General features: G+C 40.6%; 1 protein-coding gene across 3 annotated transcripts in view; it reads right to left on the reverse strand.

Annotated features, from left to right (window-relative positions):
* MCTP2 (multiple C2 and transmembrane domain containing 2) overlaps window positions 1–24,101 on the reverse strand; it is a 257,644-nt gene extending 233,543 nt beyond the window's left edge. The window contains exon 1 of one of the 3 annotated variants that reach the window (XM_033188895.1): window positions 23,949–24,101. In XM_033188895.1, the coding sequence (XP_033044786.1) occupies window positions 23,949–24,071 (123 nt within the window). In that variant the 5' untranslated portion in view covers window positions 24,072–24,101. The remainder of the gene's footprint in view (window positions 1–23,948) is intronic. The other 2 variants (XM_033188893.1, XM_033188894.1) reach the window with 2 other exon arrangements.
* Between the last annotated feature and the right edge of the window lie 242 nt (window positions 24,102–24,343).

Consider the following 24,343-nt stretch of genomic DNA (forward strand, 5'->3'; position numbering starts at 1 on the left):
AAAAAAAAAAAAAAATGACAACAAATACATTTAAACTGTGATAGTTCCAAAAAAGCCCAAACAACTTTTCTCTGTAATGCTACCAGGGTATTGCAGTGAACATACACCACTGTTACTAGATGCAAAATGCATGGGAGATAGGGTTGAATTTTGTCTAATCTAGCATCTACCCTCAAAGTTCCTCCTTTCAACGAATGCTACGAATCTGCTTTCAAAGTCTGACTCGGCTTCTTACAAATTCATCAACTCAGTGGTCAAATCAGACAAGGGTCCTGCCTTTGGGAAGCTAGTGTTCCCATGAGGATATATATGTTTGGAGAGGGATGAAGCTATCCCACAGAGGATGAGGGAACATGTGAGCAGAGACTAAGTGACAAGAATGAGAAACACTATTTGAGAAAGAGGATTCCAAAAATAGGAATGGATCCATGCAAAGTCCCAAAGCCAGAACACGTTCATTGCTTCCAACAGCAAAAAGGTCAACAGAGCCAGATCTGCCTGATCTATCAGTGACAGGATGAGATGATGTCAGAGAAGGGATGAGGGCCAGCAAAGACCTGGGGTTTAACTTTAAGTGAATTGGAAAATCAGGGCCAGGAGGGGAGGTGAAGGTTGGTCAGAGGATTGATTTTATTTGTCGTGGATTTTCAAAGGATCACAGTGTCTGCTGTGTGGAATATGTTTCATGCAGGGCGAGTCCAAGGAAGATGACCAGTGGAAGGGAAAGTATCAAAGGTTCTTTGATTTACAATTTGTTTCTTCATTTTTAGCTTTCTGGTTATTCAGATTTCAGCATTGCTAGAAATACAAAACTACATACCACATCTCACATTAACCACTGCCTGTTGGGTCCACTCACGAAAGAGGAACATGGGCAAGTTGTGCTTATTTTCAGAAAGGTCCCTTACTTCTCTAAGTCTCATGCTCACAGAAAAGACCCAATCCATGTGATGGTCTGCCTTCCTAATATTCACTCGTGACATCAAAATAGCCTCTCAATTTAAACAACATCATGCAAAGTTTTGCAACTATGTACTGGGACTTGCTATCTGAAAGGAGTCCCATATTTAGTAGGAGAACAGCTTAAGGACAAAGTTTAGTATATCATCAATAAAAGTTGTTATTCGTCCAACAGACATGGGGAGGAGGGTGGTATATTTTATTCCTACTACAGGTTGAGTATCCCTTATTCAAAATGCTTGGGACCAGAGTGCTTCTGATTTCAGATTTTTGTAGATTTTGGAATATTTGCACATACATAATGAGATATCTTGGCAATGGACCCAAGTCTAAACACTAAATTATGTTTCATACACACTTTATACACATAGCCTGAAGGTAATTTTATACAACATTTCAATAATTTTGCACATGAAACAAAGTTTTGGCTGCATTTTGACTGTGACTCATCACACAGGGTCAGGTGTGGAATTTTCCACCCATGTCATTATGTCGGCACTCAAAAGCTTTTGGATTTTGCAACATTTTGTATTTCAGGTTTTTGCATTTGGGATTTTCAACATACAGATATCAAGAAAATTCTTCTGAGCACCAAAATGCAGCTGTGAGAAAAAGGCAAAAGCTTTTATCAGACATCTGAGTAAATAAAAATCATCCCTGCTAAAAATCAGATTGTGCTTCATTAACAGAAGTAAGTACAACTGTAAAGTCAACAAAAAACTATTTCCCTAAGAGTATTCCACAGTTGTCAAACAATGTAATAACTCCCTACTGTTGAATGCTTTTTTTCATTCCTACCAACTTTTCTAACTCTATTTCATTTCCCCTGCTTCCTGAGCAAAGATCACTAGGATACCGAGTTGTGACACTGCCTCGGCTTCAGAATAGCACCCAGTACAGAGTTGACCACGGCTTCCCCTGATCCATCCTTAACAACATGCAGCATAAGCCCAAAGCCCTCCTCTACTCTCTCCCACCAAACCTCCCAGGATTCTTCACGAGATGCAGTGTCCCTTCCTTGGCCTACAGGCATGTTTTTAGAGGCCTTTATGTAAATAGGATTTATCACTACTCAAGAAAGACAAGTATTCATAAAATTAATTATTAAAATGCTTATTATGTCAGATAGTCATAAGTGCTATGACAAAAAAAAACTGCTAAAACATTATCTAGCCATCTATATCTAAATGGTTAATATCATAGATCTCATTTACACAGAATAAAACCATCTCTCTAGATTCGATACTAGAAACACTACGAGAATTAAAGAGATCTTCCAACCTATATTATATTCCTTCTATAGTCAATCAAAATTCTTTCTATATTAGGTCTCTAAAGCACCTGTCAGATCAAGTGATCAAGTTGGAAACTTAGCCATCTTCCCTAAAAATATATTTGAAATCATTTATGCCCCAATTAGGTGGTTCATCTCGCAAAAATATTGGGATATAGTTATATGATCAAAATGTTAAGGATTCTTTCTCAAAATTATTAATTGACGTTACCTCCTAAATTTTGTCTTTAGGAAAAGGAAGAAGAACAGGTCTGATCTTCCAATAGAAGGCTTCCAAAAAAATTGTGTCTCCATAAATCCCAGTTTTGTCAAGCCCTGTGTCACATTCATCGACCTTTCCCAAGTGTAACACATCTTTTATTAAAATGTCAGATAAAAAGAAACACATCTGGGCCGGGCGCGGTGGCTCAAGCCTGTAATCCCAGCACTTTGGGAGGCCGAGACGGGCGGATCACGAGGTCAGGAGTTCGAGACCATCCTGGCTAACACTGTGAAACCCCGTCTCTACTAAAAAATACAAAAAACTAGCCGGGTGAGGTGGCGGGCGCTTGTAGCCCCAGCTTCTGGGGAGGCTGAGGCAGGAGAATGGCGTAAACCTGGGAGGCGGAGCTTGCAGTGAGCTGAGATCCGGCCACTGCACTCCAGCCTGTGCGACAGAGCGAGACTCCGTCTCAAAAAAAAAAAAAAAGAAAAGAAAAGAAACATATCTGAAAACTTCAAGCTTTCAAGCTTTAGAGGAATAATACAATGACATTGTTTAAATTCTAAGCTAACTGACAGTTTAGAAATTCTCTTTTGTGAAGTCATTAGTTTCCAAGTACTCATCAATCATTTAAGGTTGTAATCAATGACAAATTAATGCTTCCTCTCATAAGGACAAGTATAAAATTTAAATTAACTAATTCATTCACAGCAAGTATGTCTCCAACTCAGTATTTATCAGAACATAAAATGTGTGTCTTCTTAAGTGTTAGAGAGCTGAGTTGCACTGATCTCAATTTCATCCACATATGAATTAATTGCTGCAAAAAATCAAACCAGTGGCCACATTTGTGATATTTCCAAATGAAGTGGATAATTCAGGGATGATAAATAGTGGCCCTTTATTTGGCGGTGACTAAGTGCAGGCACTGTCTTCTTGTCCACGAGTTTTCGAAATCCTCACAAATGTTAACAGAGCTGAGTAAAAATGCCAATCCTATGTAAGAAGAAATCAAGGACTATAAACATGAAGTATCTTGTCAGCCAGCAAGTATTAGTGCTAGGATTTGAACCAGGTTCCCTCTGACCACAACATCTGTGCTTATACCTTAGGCTAGATTGCCATCCCTACACCTAACTGGGATCACCAAATCTCTACTCTGGACAAAGCGGTCATGATTCTAAAATAAGAATTTAAAAACCTGAAGAAACACTGTATAATAATTATTAGTGCATCACAATGGGAAATGGTAAAGAAAATTACAAAGGCTGATCAGAAAGTGATAGAATTCAAATATACTATGAAATAAGTAGCAATAATAAACAGAAGCAATCAAGAACATTCCAATGCTGTGAAGAAAACATTTGCTGTTGCCAATCAAATATCAAGGTATTCACAGTTTTCTAACATGTCACCCACCACAGTCTCATCCTCTTTGTACACACATATGCAACCTTGATTTATATCATTTGAAATTAGAGTCATTGAAGGCAAAAGTAAACAGTGAGCTCTGGAGCATCAAGGACCATGTAAAAAGCAGATGTTTGTTTCAACCCACCATTGAGCTATACTACCACCAGATTTCTTTTTTTTTTTTTTTTTTTTGAGGTGGAGTCTCGCTCTGTCGCCCGGACTGGAGTGCAGTGGCCGGATCTCAGCTCACTGCAAGCTCCGCCTCCCGGGTTCATGCCATTCTCCTGCCTCAGCCTCCCGAGTAGCTGGGACTACAGGCGCCCGCCACCTCGCCGGCTAGTTTTTGTATTTTTTTAGTAGAGACAGGGTTTCACCGTGTTAGCCAGGATGGTCTCGATCTCCTGACCTCGTGATCCGCCCGTCTCGGCCTCCCAAAGTGCTGGGATTACAGGCTTGAGCCACCGCGCCCGGCCGATATTTTTTTTAAGCTGATGAGATATTTTTTTTAAGCTGATGAGAAAACTATGTTTCAGTCTCTGGAGTTTAACGGTTACAACTGTGTGATACTGCAATAGAATTAGGTCTGTCACCCACAAAGATGTGAAATTTACATTTTGTGCATTAAAAAAAAGAGAGACTATTACAGTATCCTTTAGTTCCCCTAGGCATTAGCTCAAGGAATAAAATACACACCCCATTTATTCTCTTGAGGCACTCAGAGTACAGTAGGAGAGACAGATAGCAAAGCAGTTCCAACAGTGGGGTGATCTAGGAGGTGTTAAGAATGAGATGCTAATGCAGTTCCTAGTTGATGCATTAATCCAGTGTGATAAAGGCTAGACCACAAAAAATGTAACTAGAATGACAGTGAAGGGACTGAGAAGCCGAATTTTGTAATTTGCTGATTATATGTGTTGGGGAGGAGTAGGGAGGAGGCAGCAGCAGGTGTTTAAGTTGCCTAGATAGGCCAGAGGTAATATGGTGGAACCACCGATTAACATAGGGAAAGGGGAGCAAGAGCCATTTACAGAAGGTAAGGCGGAAGACTGATAAGTTATCAAAGTTGAGACATACTATATAGTCCAACGAGATATTCAAGGTGGAAGTTCAGAGCAAAATCTGGGATGGAAATGTGGAAGACAGGAACTGTCTCCCCTCAAACAAGTGTATAAAGTGAAAAGCAAACAAGGCTGGGAGCTGAACCACAGGAATAATTAACTTTTAGTGGCAGCACAGAGGAAGGAGAACTCATAATGAAAACTGAGGGAGAATGGCCAGGGAAGCACAGGAGAGCTGGGTTGGGGGAAGAGAACAGGACTAAGGAAGCCGAGAGAGGAAGTTTCAAGGAGTAAGCAACAATTGCAAATATTGCAGAAAAGTCAGTTGAGGGAAGCGGAGGTGCCCCCATCTTGTTTGGTTACTAGGGAGGGCAGTAGACACCTCAGGGACACAGAAGCCAGGCTGTAATGAGCTGAGAAGCCAGAAAAGCAAGGTATGACAAGAGACAAGATAAAATAAATGATATTGAATTAAGATATGCTAATTTTTAAATCAAACTTTGACAAGTGGAAATTGTAAATAAGGTTCAGAAATTAACCACAGATCCTCCAAACATTTTTAAATTACCTGTTTCCCTTACGTCATACTTTTCATGTCTTATTTTGATGGCTGGTAACCCTACTTAGGTCTGAAGAGACTCTAGGTTACCCTTTCAACTTTAGGCGACAGATTACAAACTTTAGAATTAGAAAAATTTAAGCTGTGATACCTTTGAGGCCAAAAAAAAAAAAAAAATCTGTAAACCAGAGGCAAGAATAAAAAATTGGTGATTTATTTTTCTCTACTCTGTGTCACCTAATGAGGTGATCAGCACTTAGCACAGGCCTAATTAACTGTTGTCAAACAGAATTGAAGGTCACATGGCTAACTAGAGATGGAGACATGACTAGAATCCAGATCTTTTGATCTGCCAGGTAATTTTCTTACAATGACAATTCAAAAGGTCATGTCTTACAACTGTAGTAAGCTCTGTAAAAATGTTATACTCAATATCACTAATTATCAGGGAAACGTACACGGAAATTATGAGACACACTTTAAACTCACTAGAATGGCTATCAATAACAACAACAAAACAGAGAATGGCAAGTGTTAGCAAGACTCTAGAGATTGGAACCCTAGTGCACTGTTGGTGGAAATGTAAAATAGTACAGCTGCTATGGAAAAATGATGTAGCAGTTCTTCGAGAAAATAACCATAGAATTATCACATAATCCAGCAACTCCACTTCTGGGTATATGCCCAAAAGAAATGAAAGTATGGACTTAAACAATTGTACACCAATGTTCCTAGCAGCACTATCTGCAATAGGCAGTGTCTACAAATGAACAAAATGCGATAAATACATACAACATATTATTATTCAGCCTTTAAGAAGAAGGAAATTCTGACAACTGCTACACATGGATGAACCTTGAGGACATTATGCTAAGGGAAATAAGCCAGTCACAAATGGACAAATACTATAGGAGCCCACTTATGGGAGATACTCAGAGTAGTCAAATTCGTGGAGACAGAAAGTAGAATGATGGTTGTCAGGGGCAGAGGGAGAGGACAATGAGACAGTGTTTAATGGACACAGTTTCAGTTACACAAAATGAAGAGTTCAGGAGATGGATGGAGGTGACAGTTGTGCAACAATATAAACATAACGTCACTGAACTGTATACTTAAAAATGATAATTGCAGCCGGGTGCGGTGGCTCACACTTGTAATCCCAGCACTTTGGGAGACCGAGGTGGGTGGATCACCTGAGGTCAGGAGTTCGAGACCAGCCTAACCTGGAGAAACCCCCATCTCTACTAAAAATACAAAAAATTAGCCAGGAGTGGTGGCGCATGCCTGTAATCCCAGCTACTTGGGGGGCTGAAGCAGGAGAAATGCTTGAACCCAGGAGGCAGAGGTTGCAGTGAGCTGAGATCACTCCATTGCACTCTAGCCTGGGCAACAAGAGCAAATCTCCGTCTCAAAAAAAAAACAGATAAATGCATGTTAGGTTATGTGTATTTTAGGATTAAGAAAACAAAAATGACAAAATTAATTTTAAGCCAAGTTGGAATGAATGTACAGATCTAGAAACTGATACATTTTAAGAGATGAATTTGGTAAAGGAAAAAGATGTATTTATTTGCCAGGGTCAAAGTCCCAGGTGACCATGGGTGCTATCTTCACTGTGGCTATGGGCAACTCTGCAGTAATGCAGCCTGACTCACCTCACACTCAGATCTTTCAAAAGATTCTCTCAGCCCAAATATTTATGTGAAATTACTACATTTTATATACTGCCAATCAAACAGAAGTCATGAAGTCAACCAAAGGCCAATATTATCTAATTATCTTAGATACCAGCATGACCATAGTCATGCTACTTACATCAGTATAAATATCAATGTATTGCTTCTCATTTAGATAAGACACTTTCTTAAACTTGACTATGAGTACATTTTCTGCTGCCTCTCACTCTATAAATACTCAACACCAATTCACATTTCATAATACAATGAAGACAGCTTTTTCCCAGAGCAGATAATTTCTGTACTAAAATTGTTGGGCTCTGCTGTCAATTTTGCTAGCTCCATCATACTGAACTCTATAAGTAGCATAAAAATCAAAATGTATTATTTCAGGCCACATTTCTCTTAACATTACGATTGTTCTCTGCATGATTTCACCTTGCACAGCTCATGTCATTTCATATAACAGAGATAAAGACTGTTGTTCAGCTAATAGAAAAAAAATAGATAACTCTCAGTCCCTGTAGTAAGGTATAAATTCACTTAGCTAAATTTTGTTTTCTAGGTAATTTCATGGTGTTAGCTCTTTGAGAAGCCAGGTGCTTTGCCTTAATGTGTTTTTAGATTTAGAGTATATTAGAGAAAATCCATAGAAAAATACAGGGTTCATAGGCTTCTACAGTAATTCCCAATATGTGCTCATGAAATGAAATTTTAAATTACTCCATCAGCACAGGTGAAGGATAGAATGTCTTGCACAGTTTGCACAAGGTGACAACTGAGTTACTACAAACTATAAACATTCTACAAGCCTAAGGAATTTAGCACGGAATGCATATTAAGTGATGCATTTTTAGATACACACATACATCAGGAACAGAAATATGAGTAACTCATTTTCATCCATGCAGCCATTAAAAATTAATTCTCCAATGCTATGTAGTCATCTGGAAAATAATTCATGGTATAATTTTAAGGGAAAAACACAAACTACAAAATTCTATCAAAACTATGTTTATGGCTCTGTGAAGTGATGTACAAGTATGACTTACATTGGAAAAACAAACACATGAAAAAAATACTGATGCCTGATATTTTCCCAAGGCAGATAGTATTTGTTTTTTTTTTTAACTTTTTATTCCTTCTACTATTGACATAATGTTTTGTAATAAGTGAATGTAAAAATAAAAGTAATGTTTGCAGTGATATTTTGTGTATGTGCTTTCAGACAACAGAAAGAAAAAGTTTAATCAAAAACATTCTTGGACGACAACTAGATTTCTGGTGACCAGCTCATATCAACTCATGACAGCTACCTGAAGAGCTATTATTAAAAAAAGATTTTGGCTGGGCGCAGTGGCTCACGCCTATAATCACAGCACTTTGGGAGGCCGAGGCGGGCGGATCACGAGGTCAGGAGATTGAGACCATCCTGGCTAACACAGTGAAACCACGTCTCTGCTAAAAATACAAAAAAATTAGCCGGGTGAGGTGGCGGGCGCCTGTAGTCCCAGCTACTCAGGAGGCGGAGGCTGGAGAATGGCGTGAACCCAGGAGGCCTAGGTTGCGGTGAGCCAAGATAGCGCCACTGCACTCCAGCCTGGGCAACAGAGCGAGACTCCATCTCAAAAAGAAAAAAGGATTCTGAGACTCAGTGGAAAATGTGATGTCATCCACTTGAACATTGGCCTTGGGCTTTGGAAAGGGAAGCAATGGTTCTAGGCCGGTATTACCATCTCCATCTCAGCACAAATATCAGAAACATAGATCCTACGGAAGGACCAGAAATATCCTACAACTTTCTTTAAGACAATTCAAGAGGCCTTGGTAACTCAAGATATAGCACAGCTAATAAGTTCTTATTCAACAGCCAATATAGAAAAGTCCACATATACCTTTAGAATATTCTAAATAACACAGTGCTCTGCAAAATAAAGGAAACCACTTCACACAGTACAGGCATATTACAGGAAATCAAGACAGGTATCTATTTAATGTGTTTATTCCTAGGTTGCTAACTCCTACTTGTGTGCAGTAAAATATTATCATGCTTATCATCTCTGCACAGAAGAGAAGCTCCAGAGAGAGAACAATCAGTATAGGCATCTATCTGCACAACACAAGTGCTTGAAGAGCATCTAAGCTCGAGTTTAACATTTAATTTAGTAAATTTCTGCTTTTCTATAAAGGTATAATTCTGTATTACCATTCCTTCCGACTCTCAGGACCCAAAGCATACTGTTCTATACTGAGTTAATCAACAAGAAGCACAGAGAACCTGTGTAAGCTACCACAGCAGGGTTTACACCACTGGGTAAGTTTCCACGGACCCAGCAGGGAGGGTTCTTGATTAAGACACTTGCACCTTTGCAAAGCCTCACTGTCTATTTCGGCTCATTGATCACCAAACAATTCAAATTTCATAAATCATATAAAAATCCAGTGTCAAAAAGATTCAGACTAAAAGTAGAGGAAGCTCTAATTTCCAGTAAGTATCCTGACACAAGCGAGCAGAATCTTGACAGCCTGAGAATGACAGGACTGTGTGGCATTTACAGAGAGCTAAAAGTAACAAACGAAAGAGCATATTTTAGGCATGAAAAGAAAGTTAAAGCAAGCCTGGCCACAGCTCTAGGCTTACCTAACCGGCCAATGTAATTGGAAAGTAGACACACGAGCTCTCATTAGGAGCAAAGTTCGGCCAACTTGGTTTGTGTGAAGAAAGGTAGGCTCTACTGAGCCACAGTCAAGTCCTTGCCTGGTAGAGGCCTGTTATTCCGAGATGGTTCAGTTCTACTTGGTGGAAGGGTAATGCCTGTGTGAAGTATAATGCTAGAGACCTAGCATAAGGAGAAAATGGGTGCATCGAATACTTGGGGTGGAAGTGTAGGGATTTTGTTTCCTTATTCAAGGCTGTTATTACTTGTATAATGTTGACCTTTGCACAGATCAAAAATCTGGCTCTTTCAGGTCCCACATCAGGAATCACCTCCTTAACAAGTTCTACCCCAAGCCTAACTCTAATCCTGACCTTCTAGTGTGAAGCAGCACCTCCATGTCATCATCTCATCACACCTCACATTCTGGATGACCCTAAGGGTCCAACATTATCGTGTTAGTTTATTTACTTAATCTCCTAATCTACTCCTCAGTACCATCTTGCAATACTGTAAGTGCCCTGAGGGGAAGAGACTGGATTTGCTTAGTCCACATCAATACCTGGCACATTGCAGGTAAGTTTTGATGGAATAAACGAATGAATTCAGAAGAAGATTCGTTTTATTAATATCATGACTGAATATTTACTAGAAATCCAAGCCTGTCTAGAGACTAGTTCATCAACCTAAAGAGCCTCATGACTGTTAAGCTTTTCGGAAAAACATGTTGTTTAATACATATTTATTGCTCTATGATAACGTACAGGGCAGCTTTTACAGAGGCATTAAATTAGTAATGACCATCAGTCTTACTGATTGGAGGTCGGGGAGTAAACTGTGGTGAGGATGCACCTGTTTTATCTGCTTGGACATCCCATCTGGTTTTTCCCAATCATTTCATAATGGAATGACCCATGCCTCTTAACATCTTTACAAAATCACCATCAACAGGTTGACAATGAAGCCCCCGAACTCCACAACAGAGTAAGGCCCACATAAGTGATCTCAGACACTATCAATCAAGAATTGAAGGATCCTAGAACTGGGCATGGTGGCAGAAGTCTAAAGCCCAGCCCTCTGTCCCCTCTTTCCATTAACATTTGGATCTCAATAGGCAGAGATCCTTTTCAATCCTGAGGATCCTGCAGATAGCTGGAATCCCCCAGCATGTTGGGACTAAGAAAGGGCAGCAGGTGAGGCACCCAGGAAGAACTCATGAGAAGCTGACTGATGTGCATCCAATGCCCTCTGAACTGATCCAAATGTTTCAATCAAAGGAGAAAAAACTGCTGCAGATGAATTAAAAGGAATCACATGCACTCATGCACACACACACACCTCCTAAGCCCTTTTTTGGCCTGTGAATCTACAAAGGTTTTTAAATATAAATTAATAAACTCTTCCTACACTCATGTGAAACATGATTTAATGAATATATTTCTCAACCTGTGTGGGACACATTAACGTGACATTTGCCCAGATCATGGGAGTCTGTCTCAAAATACTCAAAGGGGTTACTCACTATCAAAGATGGCAGTCAGCACTCATTAGTATTTATAAGGCATTCCATTATAGCAGCATCTCTCAAATGAAAAGGTAAAGAACACTTATCAATATTAAAACCATCACCTTTTAAAAAGGTTGTATCGATTTTTCTCCACCACTCGGATTCCATCAATGCCAGCGTCAGTGCGATGAAGTGGACATTATCATGTAACAGCTTAAATTGATAATTTCCAAATGTACTTTCCCTGGTCTTCTATCATTTCTCAGTCTGTGGATTCTGCAACCCATTTCATAGAGCCTCAGCTAGAACAAAGGCTTAGAATGATTAAAAACATCCAAATCAATCTTCCCACTGAGCTAAAATACTGCAAATGAGTTTTTAAATATGAAGCAATTATTAGGTTCTATTAAGGGAGGTAAACATGACACATTATAGGGCATTAAAGTTAAATGAGTCCCTCCACCATCAATATTACCAAACAACAAGAGCAGCAGCCACCGCAGCTACTCCTTGAGGAGAGGTCATGGTGCCTCAGGTGACAGGTACTAAGCACTTTAGAAATACTATCTTATAATCCTCGTAACTCTATAAGGTAGGTACTATTAGAAGCCTTATTTCACTGACAAATAAACTGAGGCACAGAAAGTTTAAGTAACTTTCCCAGTGACACACAGTTACTACATAGTACAGCTGAGATCCAGGCCCATCGGCTCAGCTCCACCTGCTTGACCTCTAAGCCACCTGTCCTTCAGTCTCTGACACCTCATTTCCTCTAGGTGACTGTTTCAGCGTCCATTCCTAATATGTGTAGTGTTGCAAAGGGTCCTTCAGCAAAGTTCAAAGAGGTTACGCAAGGTGAGGGAAACAGAGATAAGACTGACAACCTCTCCCCAAGCCTTTGATAGCCAGTCCTTCCCATTCTTCCAGACTCACATCATATTTTTCCTCCCCACTCTCAGCCTACACAGACCTTATCTGCCTTTAAAAAAAAAATCCTCTCTGCTCCCAAGAGGTTACCACTAACAATCTTTTCATGAAGATGAAGCTTGACACTCCAAGGAGACAAGTTTTTGAAACTAGAAAACATTTCCATTTTCTCTATTGTCCCGTTTAAACATGAAATCATAGCAAATCAATATTTTTGGCTAGGGGGGGTAGCAATCAGAAATGTAGGTATGTGCTCCAATGAAGCCATTGACTGGGTTTCACCTTCCAAAGCTTTCAAAGGTACTCTTTTGTCTATATATATAGGAAACACTGTCAGCTAACCCCAGAAGTGGCCAGGCTTTCATCAAATTATACGGTAATTACCAAGAAACCACTAAACCCAGCACTGGCAATACAATATGTGCATGTCCAATCCTCACTTTCTGACCTCAAAACTTAGTTAAAAATGCAAAAGGGAAAAACATCTTTAAAATGAAAATAAAAATCTAAAGTTTAAAAAAATCTTTCAGTGTCTATTGTCCCATCTCTAAAAATAACAGCCTCAAGCTGGGTAAATAGACTAGATTTTCAAAATTGTTACTGGCCCAAAAATGTGCCTGTTTTTTTCTTTTAATACTGTAATTTAGTGTCAGGTCCTACCATCCTTTCTCATCCTTATCCTGGTTAGAAGGCAATGTAGTAAAAAACCTCAGCAGTGCACAGATGTCTGATCTCTGAGAAAGCTGCCATAACATCGTAGGCACGCACTTACCGAAACCGCTGTAGGTTTGCTTATTACGAAGAATCCAGACTCCCTCTTTCCCTTGAATAATAGAAATTTATGAAGTATCTATTATGTGCAAGGCAGTCTTCATGTATTATTACTATCCACGGGCATCTCAAAGTATTTTCATCTTCATTTTACAAATGAGAAAACTGAGTTCCAGAGATGTCAAAGTCCTACAGCTAATATATGGCAGAACTAATATTGGAGCTGGGGTTTGTCTGAATTCAAAACCCAGACTTTCCCCGGTAGCAAGGTGGTTTGAGAGAGCCATAGGGTAGGCCTTCATGACTTGCTCACTGGAGGGGAAATTTTTTAAGTGGTTCCACTCTGCACCTACCTCCTCAGAAGTGGCCTACAGGAAGTCTTGTTGAATGGAGAGAATAACTTGGAACCTTTTCTTTCCTTAATCATTTCAACAACCATACACAGTAGTGCTAATTCTCCCGATCTCAAACTAATAAAATGTAATAATAAACACCAGACTTTTAAAAAACTATAAAATATTAAACAAATTCAAAGTCTGTTTAATATTCTCAGGTCCAAGGATAATTTTTTAAATGACACTTTAAAGACAAAAATAAAAAGCCCTATCATCTCACCACCGAATTAAACCTGGTAACCTTTTTCTTTTAAGGTGGGTATGCCTTAGGAAACTGTAATTGTGCCTAGAGGCACAGGATGAAAAGTGACTTAGCTCAAACCAGACCATCTTCACAAAGGAAACACGAACCACTAGTAAGTTTCTAGCACTCATTTCCAGAAAATATATATATATATCTGTATTTATACGTCAGCACATAGTACTGTTCTATACTATTTTATCTTATGCCTTGTAAGTACTAAGTCAATCAGCTCTGACCCACAGCCACCAGCAAAAAAATATCGACAGGCAAGAGCTGGTTTTCCAACTGGCCAGATTTAGGATATTACTACAAACCATGGAAACGACCAAAATCGCACAAACAAGACATCCAGAATTGGTCAGCAAAATTTACATTAGAAAATAGCTTAAACAAAAATACAAAATTACCATTCATAACCTATAGTAAAATGGCTTCTTACTGGAATGAATATAAACAACAGTGATGAGTGTTCTCAAAAGCAGATGAGGCTGTGCCCGGGACATCAGATTATAGCGTTCCAGGGAGTATTAGTTACATTCTTCCACCACTTTCCACTGCCATTTACACCAGCCTCGGCATCTGCTCTTACATCCTAGAAAGCCACAGACTCTACGTGAAACTAAAGGAGGATCCCTAGGAGATATCTCAGAAGCTCTGCTGGGGATAAGTGGAGTATTCAAAGAAGTAACCCCAGCTTCTCGAAGACCACCATAACCAAAACATCCACCACATTTGTATACTCTGGATCCTGAAAAGATCTTATTTGATAAGTGTGTCTTAATGCTACTAATAAATACATACCAAAAAAAGTACCTTGATCTAATCAATAGCACCACAAGAATTTTTCTGGGTTTTGAAATGCCAACATCTGTATACACTTAAAAGGTTACCTCATTCAAAAACATAAAAACACAATGAAGTTGTTCTCACGTGAACACTTAGGAATTAAGTGTAGTAATATTTAGATGTGATTGCTAGCTTTGTTACACAAATCTACCAATCCTGTTTACAGTATCACTTGGATCAGATAAAGGATAGGGACTTTTCCAGATTACCCAGCTTCATATATACACAGTCATCTGGCAGGAAATTGCTCTAAAATGACATATTCATCAAGACCATGCTGCATTTATCTTCACAACAGGGTTCAGCGGGATTCGAAGTCTACATGGAAGTGATTTTAAAGCCTCCCCCGTCATGAAGGATTTCACCTTTGCACTGAGCCTGGGAATGCACAGAACAGCTACTTCCAAACTCAGGAGGTAGAGGAATTTCTGAAATCTTAGTTGGAATGGGTCTTGGAACCCCTCAAGTCTTCTGGTGAAATAATTTCCCTGGGATACAAAACAGAGTGCAATGGTTGATATGGTTGAAACAGCACTAGCTTGCAATCAAGTAACAGGGGTGGAAAGCAAAAAAAGACATAGGCCAGATGCCCAACCCAGTTGGGTGACCTTGTGCAAGTTCTAGGTTTCTCTGAGTTTCAGTGTTGCCTTCAATAAAATGGGGATGATTTCTACCTAGTATGGTTCCTAAGAGGATTAGCATGACTAAGATAATGCTACCACTGAGTAGAGGCTCAGAAATATCAGGTAGTTGGCACACAAAATAAAATATACAGCAGCTAAATCTGTATGTCCTGTAAACTAGGAAAGCAAAAACTTCTACAAAAAAAAAAAAAAAAAAATACCACTGAAAAGGCACAGCCTGACAACTGAACACAAAAACTAAACAATAAAGTAATAATTCTGGATCTTGGGCTCATAGTGACAATGCTAGAAACTGACACATGGCTTTGGAAAGGAAATTGGAGAGGAAGTAGTTAATAAAAGGACCAAATACCAGTCTGTTATTACTGATCAGGGCCACACCTATCTGATCAAACATAATTTGGGGGCACACAAATAGTTCATGACATTTAAAAACAATTCATCAGATACTTTCCAAGCCTCACCATGTCTTTTGGTTCAAATATTAACAGAGAAAACTTCCCAAGAACCTTCTTTCTCATTCTTTGCCAAAGCTACATGTCTCTTGCCAACTCACATGAGGCTTAAGGGAGTGAAAGAAATGTCAGATAAATTCTACCTGTTCAGACAGGCCTAAAATGCTGAAGGCAACTTCCGCCAAGGACTCCTACAGAATTCAAAACATAGCACAATGTCAGAAAAAGTAGATGATAAACATGCCAATGAGGAGATAAGGAAGACAGAGGAGGGAGCTCATGTAAGTAAAGACCTAAAGGAAATGGAGATAATTATTTACTGGGCCTGTTCCAACAACAAACAAGAAACCTTCAAGTGAAGCAGTGTTGCTGTAGGACAAGGAACTTAGGACAGATTCTACCCAACAGATGTTGTCACCAATTGACCCAGTGAAAATAATAATTGAGCCTGCAGCACTCCTGAGCCCCAGGTTACTCATGAAGGGGCAACTGGAGGTGGAACAGCTGATCCCAAAGGTCATTTCCAGACTGTAACCCGAGGAAGCATATATATATCTTTTACGTTGAGCAAGATTATTATAGCAATAATGGTTATTGTAGTCCAAGAAATATAATGTTCTTTTTTGACATATTACCCAAGTTCTCAGACTGAATCCAAACATGTTTCATAATGTAAAAAGTAGTTCCCCAACCACCACCTTAAAAAAAGCATTACACAATCATTATTTTTGTTTTTGATTTTGGTGTTTTTGTTTTTTAATTTGGGTGTTTTTGTTTTTAGGTTTTCTTTTTTTTTTTTTTTGCACTGTCAACTCCATTGTATCTTGGATTCTTCAAAACCCTTCACACAACATGAGCATGATCACACAGATAGGTTTAATACTTTCTTTTTAGTTTTCCCCATCAGTTCACAGACCTCTCATGAATACTCCCACTTATTACCAACTTTTCATTAACAAAGCTTAAACAGACTAGCCTAGGCTTTCAGTTCCTCAAAAGCATCCATCCACTGATTTCTCAAAACACTCCCTCTGTGCTTCTCCATCTCCTTCCTGCCAGGCCTAGGTGGCACTGCCTCTGGAAGTGGCCTTTACCACCTGCTCTCATAGTGCACTGTCCCTTATCCTTAATGAACAGCACACTTCATTGTAATCACTTGTGAAATTGTCTGGCTTCCCCTCTAAACTGTAAGCTCTGAGAGGATGAGGATCTATTTGTTTTATTCACAAAATTTCAGCACATAACATGTATAGCACATGCTCAGTGAATACTTTTTGGATAAAAGAATTTTTTTTTCTCTTAGCTACTTTTTAACAGTTTTAAAAAAGCCTTCTACTTGGAGCACCTGAGAAAACCTATCTATTCCATATAAAAATACTCTAACATCTGGCCAATCTATACAATATACAAAATGGTATGATTCATTTATGATACATGTGATATACATAAAAATGTGTTTTTATAATAGAAAATAACGAGAGAATATATGATAAATGTTTTACCTCATAAAAATTATATGGGCTCAAATTCTGAACACTAGCTTTCAACAACCTCCTTGTTTACTCCTCACTCCACTGTGTCAACGAAAAGAGGAAAATATTTTAAGAGATTTATTCCAAGCCAAGTATGAGTGACCATGGCCCGTGACCCAGCCCTCAGGAGGTCCTGAGAACACGTGCCCAAGGTGGTCAGGGTGCAGCTTGGTTTTACACATTTTAGAGAGGTGTGAGACATCAATGAAATAGGTTTAAGAAATACATTGGTTTGGTCCAAAAAGGCAGAACTAAAAGTGGGTGGGGCAGGGGGTGGCTTCCAGGCTATAGATAAATGTAAACATTTTCTGATTGACAATTGGTTGAGTTTGTCTAAAGACCTGGGATCAATAGAAAGGAAATGTTCAGGTTAAGATAAAAAACTGTGGAGACCAAGACTCTTTTGAAGTCTTAGAGTGGCTGCCCTTAGAGATAATAGATAACAAATGTTTCCTATTCAGACCTTAAAAGGTGCTAGACTGTTAATCTCTTCAAGATAGGGAGGGCCTGGAAGAAAAAGATCTAGCTTTAACAGAGATTCTTGATAGATGCACATGTTTCCCCCACAAAGGACAGCTTTGCAGGACCATTTCAAAATATGGCAAAGAAACATACTTTTGCAGTAAAATATTTCCACTTTCTTCTTTGTCAGGCAATGTTATGCCAGAGTCAAACTGGAAAGTAAGTCATGATATATATGGTTAAATAAAACTCACTTGATAAGAATTTATAGTTTGTAGGGCATGACTCCCCAGACCCATTAGATAAGAATTTGGGCAGCATTAAAAAAAAAAAAAAAAAAAAAATCAGAGTTTAGTCCTGTCCTCAACTGCTTTCAATGGCTCTTGTTTGCTTTTCCACATTGAGGACCTCCTTCTACCTCCACCTCTCAAACATGGCTCTCAAATATCTCAAAGGCCAAAGGGAGGGAAGGATTCATCTCCACCCTCTAAAGAATGAGTTCAGTTGATTTAATTATTCAGTTATTATAGCAACTGCATTATTTGATCAGTTGATAATTAGTCAATTATTCAATTACCATCCAAAGATCAGTTCTTTCAAATCTCTACATTGCCAACCTCTTTCCTGGGGTGCAGACCTTTATCCTATCCAATTATCCACCTAAAATCTCTACCTTGGGGTCATCCAGACATTTCAGACTCAGTGTCCATGAAGGTCATAATTCTCTGAAAAGAGGCTTTTCCTCCTCTAATACTGACTTATGTTACTGGCACCAAGCCAGCAGCCCAAGGCTCAAACCTGATCCGCAGGCCCAGCACCTCCCTCTTTTTCATCACCCACCTCCACCTGGTCACGTGTGTAATCTTCCTAGTTATCTCTCAAATCCTGCCATACCTCCACTTCCCTAAAGCCTTAAGTCCAATAACCTACCTCCCTCCTGAGCTACAATAACTTCTGAGTGCCTTTCCTGCTGACTCACTGCCAGAGGGAGGGCATCTATTCTGTTCTTCCATAACATTACATACAAGGACTTCTATTCCGGTCCATGTGGATCATGTCTGTTTTGGTCACACTGTATCTCTTCTGGTGCCTAACATAATATTTTGCACAACTAGGCAGGCAACCAAGTGATCACATGAATGAATGACCACATAGATGAAACAGCTGGCATTCTCAGAATTAGATTCTGCTGCCTACCATAAACTCAAATTAATGTTTGTGTAAACATTTTTTTCCAGAGGGGAAGTAAAGGCACAGCAATCTTAGGTTTATACCCGAGAGTAAACCATCACTCTACACACTCGCACGCATATCCATGCCAGTATCTGTACATTCTTACTCATGCTGCCTGACACCATGGGGCTATATGATTAAAAAAACAAAAAAAAGGATAGAATCATGGGCAACAGGTTTTTTTTTTTTCTTTTTTTTTAACCAGGAAAAAAAAAAAAAAAACTATAATAGAACAAGGCACAGCTCTTCTGAATATCTTCCAAAACATAATGAACAAACACAACATCTTCAAGTCCTCTGTGGCCTGGGGAGGTGCTTGGCCTCTAGGAGACAAGCCTCTGTCTAATAATGAGATCAAATCCCAGCATTCCTAAACAAGGAAACAAGGCCACCTTCCATAATCACCAGCATCACTCCCCACTGGGAAATCCATGAGCCCTTAATAATGACGCTATGGGAAGTGGTATTTCCATGTGATGTAATCATTTATATGGAATCATGTCTATTCACTCATGACATTTTAAAAGTCTGCACTAGGAGTAAATGACAATAAAGTTCTTCCTCCCTAGTGTGGAAATTTGTCTCTAATGAAAAATGTCTTAACCACAGTAGTCAGCAAATGACTAGGATTGTTAAATAGGTGCATCCCAAGCAATCCCAGGCATGCCTCTCGGCCAGCGCCAACACACAACAGTAGCATCAATGACAATTCTACCAGGCAAGACAAAAGAGAAGGAAGGTTCTAACACCAGACAGCTTGTGCTTGAATCCTGGCTGAACCACTTTCCAGCTGTGTGACTGTGGACAATTTCCTATTTCTCTCTCTTTCAGTTTTCTCACATTTAAATCCAGGTGATCATAGCCCTGCCTTATCTAGGGTTTGTACTGAAGATTAAGAGTTGATATTTCTTAGCAAAATGCCTGGCACAACCTGAGTGCTCAATAAATGTTAGTGACAATAATACAAATTATATTATAACACTAATATATTACTATTATTAATTTCAATTCCCTCCCAGTGATCTCCATAAGGGATTCCATGCCCTATCTGTTCTCTTAAATATTAAGACCAGTGGTTTTCAGATTTTAGCATGCACCAGAATCATCCAGAGGGCTTCTTAAAACACAGATTACTGTGCTCTAGATGCAGAGATCCTAATGGGGGTGCCTGAGAACGTGCATTTCTAACAAGTTAATCTTAAGTACATAGGCGCTGCTGGACTAGAAGAACATCAGTGGAGGAGAATGCATGGGTCTAAACCACCAGGGCTTTTATTTATTTATTTATTTATTTATTTATTTATTTTTGAGACGGAGTTTTGCTCTTATCTCCCAGGCTGGAATGCAATGGTGCAATCTTGGCTCACTGCTGCAACCTCTGCCTCCCAGGTTCAAGTCATTCTCCTACCCCAGCCTCCCAATTAGCTAGGATTATAGGCATTGCCACCATGCTGGGCTAATTTTTGTATTTTTAGTAGAGATGGGGTTTTGCCATGTTGGCCAGGCTGGTCTTGAACTCCCGACCTCAGGTGATGTACCCAACTCAGCCTCCCAAAGTGCTGGGATTACAGGCGTGAGCCACTGTGCCGGAGCACCACCAGGGCTTTTAATGGCCCTCTGCTCACTTAGAATGGCCCTCCTGGACTCCATCGCAGTAACTCCAAACTCAGCTCAAGCATCAGGAACCCTCCAGGGCTCCCATGGCATCTCTATGCAAGCCTATAACCAAAGCACTGTGACCAATGAAATCAGCTCCGTGAGACTGGAAGTTCTTGACAATCGGGACCTCACCTTACTCAGGACTTGGGACATTAGAAAACTCCCAATAAATGGTGACTGATAGTTGGAAAAGCCAATGGCCAAAGGCATCCCTGAGGAACAAACCAACCTGCAAAGTTCTCAGAACATTGAGACCAGCTCTCAGAATTGTTCGTTGGATGTCTTTGCCGTCCCATCCAGCAGTCTCTTCTCTGCTCAATGGAGCATGAGTCCTTTGCCTTTAACCACAACTTTCCTTCTCACTTTTGAGCTTCAACTTTGGGCTTCTCACTACCAGGGCCCCCCGTGGGTGTGACAAGCTGCTGGGAGATGCTGAGTGTTCTCAAGGAGAGGGGAAGCCAGTTTGCAATCAGCACGCCTATTTTTGTAAGCATTTCTGGTACATTGCCCAAGATCTCCACAGAAACCGGCAGAAATCTCCAGCAAATTATCATCTCTTTTTCTCATTTTAAATACATATTCACTTTCACATCAAATTTTCTTAAAGAGAGTCTCCAAATTGTTTGTCATTCAGGCCTCACAAAACTTGGATCCGCCCCTGCTTCACATCCTCTATATATTCTGCTCCTTCATCACCCACCCTGGCTCCCCATGAGAACACCTTACCAAGTCAAGTACGCTTTTTTTTTTTTTTTTTTTTGAGGCGGAGTCTCGCTCTGTTGCCCGGACTGGAGTGCAGTGGCCGGATCTCAGCTCACTGCAAGCTCCGCCTCCTGGGTTTACGCCATTCTCCTGCCTCAGCCTCCCTAGTAGCTGGGACTACAGGCGCCTGCCACCTCGCCCGGCTAGTTTTTGTATTTTTAGTAGAGACGGGGTTTCACCATGTTAGCCAGGATGGTCTCGATCTCCTGACCTCGTGATCCACCCGTCTCGGCCTCCCAAAGTGCTGGAATTACAGGCTTGAGCCACCGCGCCCAGCCTCAAGTACGCTTTTATAAATACCTCCTAGGAAGGATTTAACGGCTCTGCTCCTAAAGAGGAGTTTAAGGTGTCCCGCTGGTTTCACCTTCAGGTGAAGATAGAGAAAAAAAAAAAAAAAAAAATCTGTGCCAAGATTGATGCAGGCAAAATATTCTACCTGATCCTCCCGTCACAGGCAAAGCCTTTTCTCAACAGTTAACTGGCAACAATTCAAGGTAATTTAAATATAAAACCCCTTCCATTTGTGTGTAATTACCAACAATTACAAGAAAAGTTTTAAGAAAACAAGGGCTCTCCAGGACAAGAAATATTATTTGAATTCAGAGTACTATTTTTCACTCACTTTCCATTCTCCACAGTATAATAATTTTAATTTGAAAAGTACTTTCCTGGTTTACATGCACTTAAAGAAATTGTCAGTTGTTGTAAATCCTTTACTCAAAAGTCAAATAAGGAACTTGATTCCTCGCCAGATCATCACATTGTAGTACTCTACACTTCTGGAAATAGGTTTAAGGAAAAATACATATTCGTGTGTGAGCACAGATTTACACAAAGTTCTTTCCAAGTGACAAGAGACCTCTAATCATCTTGCAGCTATAAGAAGAAATCAAGCTGAAATTGATTTCAAAGCCCACCCCGCTGAGAAACTCACTTCTGCAGGAGTCCATAGTAAAGCACATGAATAATATGAAAATTAGCTGTTCCTTCCATGTGTAACAGAGGGACTATATATGCAATTTTATTAATTGGTCCTGTTTGGATATATCAGGCCTTTCAAAATACATTAAGACACATAATAAATTTTATCTTTTAAAGGTAGCTGTTCATCTACTTGTCACAGGTAGGTCATAGTTTAACCACACAAGTGCAATGAAAACAGTGCTCACTTTATTCCTGAGGACTACTTTACCTCCATTAATCCCCAGGAGATAGGATCTATGAATATATATTTGAATTCTTATATTAAATCTGCAGGATTTACACTCTCCATCTTAGAGACAGCATGGAATAGTGAAAAAGTATGAGTTCTGCACTCAAATGGCCACATGCAATTTCTAAATTCACCACTGACCTTATACAAATTACTGGACTCCTCTCTGCCTCAGTTCCTTATCTGCACAGGGGAATAGTATCTACTTTGTAGATTTCATAGACAAGATAAAGTGCCTAGCATGGTGCTTGGCACAGAGTTAATTCCTAATAATCTTATTTTAAGCATGATTTTGACAATTCGTATTGTTTTGGAATGACTGATTAGGTTAATGACAGATACTCTTCAAAGATTTACATTCTCCCTGCATTTAAATACTTATAACCAGCGATTTGCACAGGTGCTGCTGAGGCAAAGCGCAGCGCCATTGGTCTCTTTCTAAACACCCACCTGTGAGGAATAAGTGCCTTAAAATTCCCCTTTGTATTAATATCAACACCTGTGCTACCCCACAGACACCAGCCCGGCTCTCAGAGGTCTGCCCTTTAACAAGTGTACAACAAATATTTGTTGAATTGAAATGCTACTGACTCAAGCAAAAAATGAATGCTAATGGAAATCATACTCCATACAAATCCTTCAATAAGTGGTGTCTGAATTCTGTGCGTCTTGAAGTAGGTGTTCTAACGTCTCACGGTTCACTGAGAAGCTGCTTGGTACCTTAAGTGTTCGCACCCATGTACCTTCCAGAGCAAGCTCTTGTAAGCCTCTAGAGGAGGCTGAAACCCTCAGTCAGCATCGCACAGTTCATTCAGACTAGAGAAAACCTCTTTTATGGCAACCCAATAATTTTAAAAAGCCGTCAGCAACCATTTGCTGAACAAATGGACAGAGCGATGGGGAACTAATTGCGGAAACTAATCGCCTCTCTAGTTCACCACCAACATTACCGTCGTCTTTATTTTTAACTTACTTATCTTTAGTGGGATTGAGACACTGTTACCTACGCAATTATCCCAAGGATTTCTGCTCTTGTGTCGCTCAGCAAATGTCAGCGCAAAGAATTAAAGTTGAACCTCCGGGTCTCTACGAAGAGAGCGCATCAAAGCCCACCCAGCTGAGGAACTGACCTCTGTGGAAGGAGCCCTGAACGCGGCGGTGACTAACTCCGTAGCGCCCTGGGGAGACTGAATGTGTGGCCTTTAAAGTGCAAAGAAATCCTGGGGCAGGCTGCCCTCCCCTAGTGCGCCTTCCAGTACGCCACGCCTGGATTTCTGCCTCCAGTTCTCAGGACACCTTTCCGATCTCTGAACCACAAGCAGCTCCGGCGTAGTACTCCACTGAATCCTCATCGTGGACCTTCCAGGTCCCCAACTCCCAGCTTTGGTTGAGAGAAGACGCCCACCCCAGGAAAGAGCAGGCGGCGACCCTGCTGCCCAGCCCACGCGCGCTGCCAGGTGAACCCGGCACCGCCCTCACCTGTGCGAGGCTGCGTTCGGGGGCTGCAAAGCTGGGCCGGCGCGCGCCCTTCACCTGCGCGGGACCTGCAGTCACCACTCGGGAGCGCAGGGAGCAACCCTGACGCGGCGGGGGCGGGGGCATCACCGAGGGCCCCCGGACTTCCTTGGCCCCCCCGCCCCCGGCCCTTGCGAGCCCCGCCTTAAAGGGGAGGAGGCGGCCGCGCGTCACCTTAGAGCAGCCTCCGACCCAAGCGCCCGCGCTGCCGCCCGGAGCTCAGCCGGGTGTTGCAAGGAGGCGCTGTGCTTGGTGCTGGGCACTGGCTGGGCGTAGAGAAGGCGATTACTTGTAACTCATTCGTCTGGGTTGGCTCACAGGAAAAGGAAGGTGTGTCCAAAAAGTCCAAAGTGAGGAAA

This window comes from Trachypithecus francoisi, unplaced genomic scaffold (genome assembly GCF_009764315.1).
Source record: "Trachypithecus francoisi isolate TF-2019V2 unplaced genomic scaffold, Tfra_2.0 Lachesis_group3, whole genome shotgun sequence".
Taxonomy (NCBI): domain Eukaryota; kingdom Metazoa; phylum Chordata; class Mammalia; order Primates; family Cercopithecidae; genus Trachypithecus; species Trachypithecus francoisi.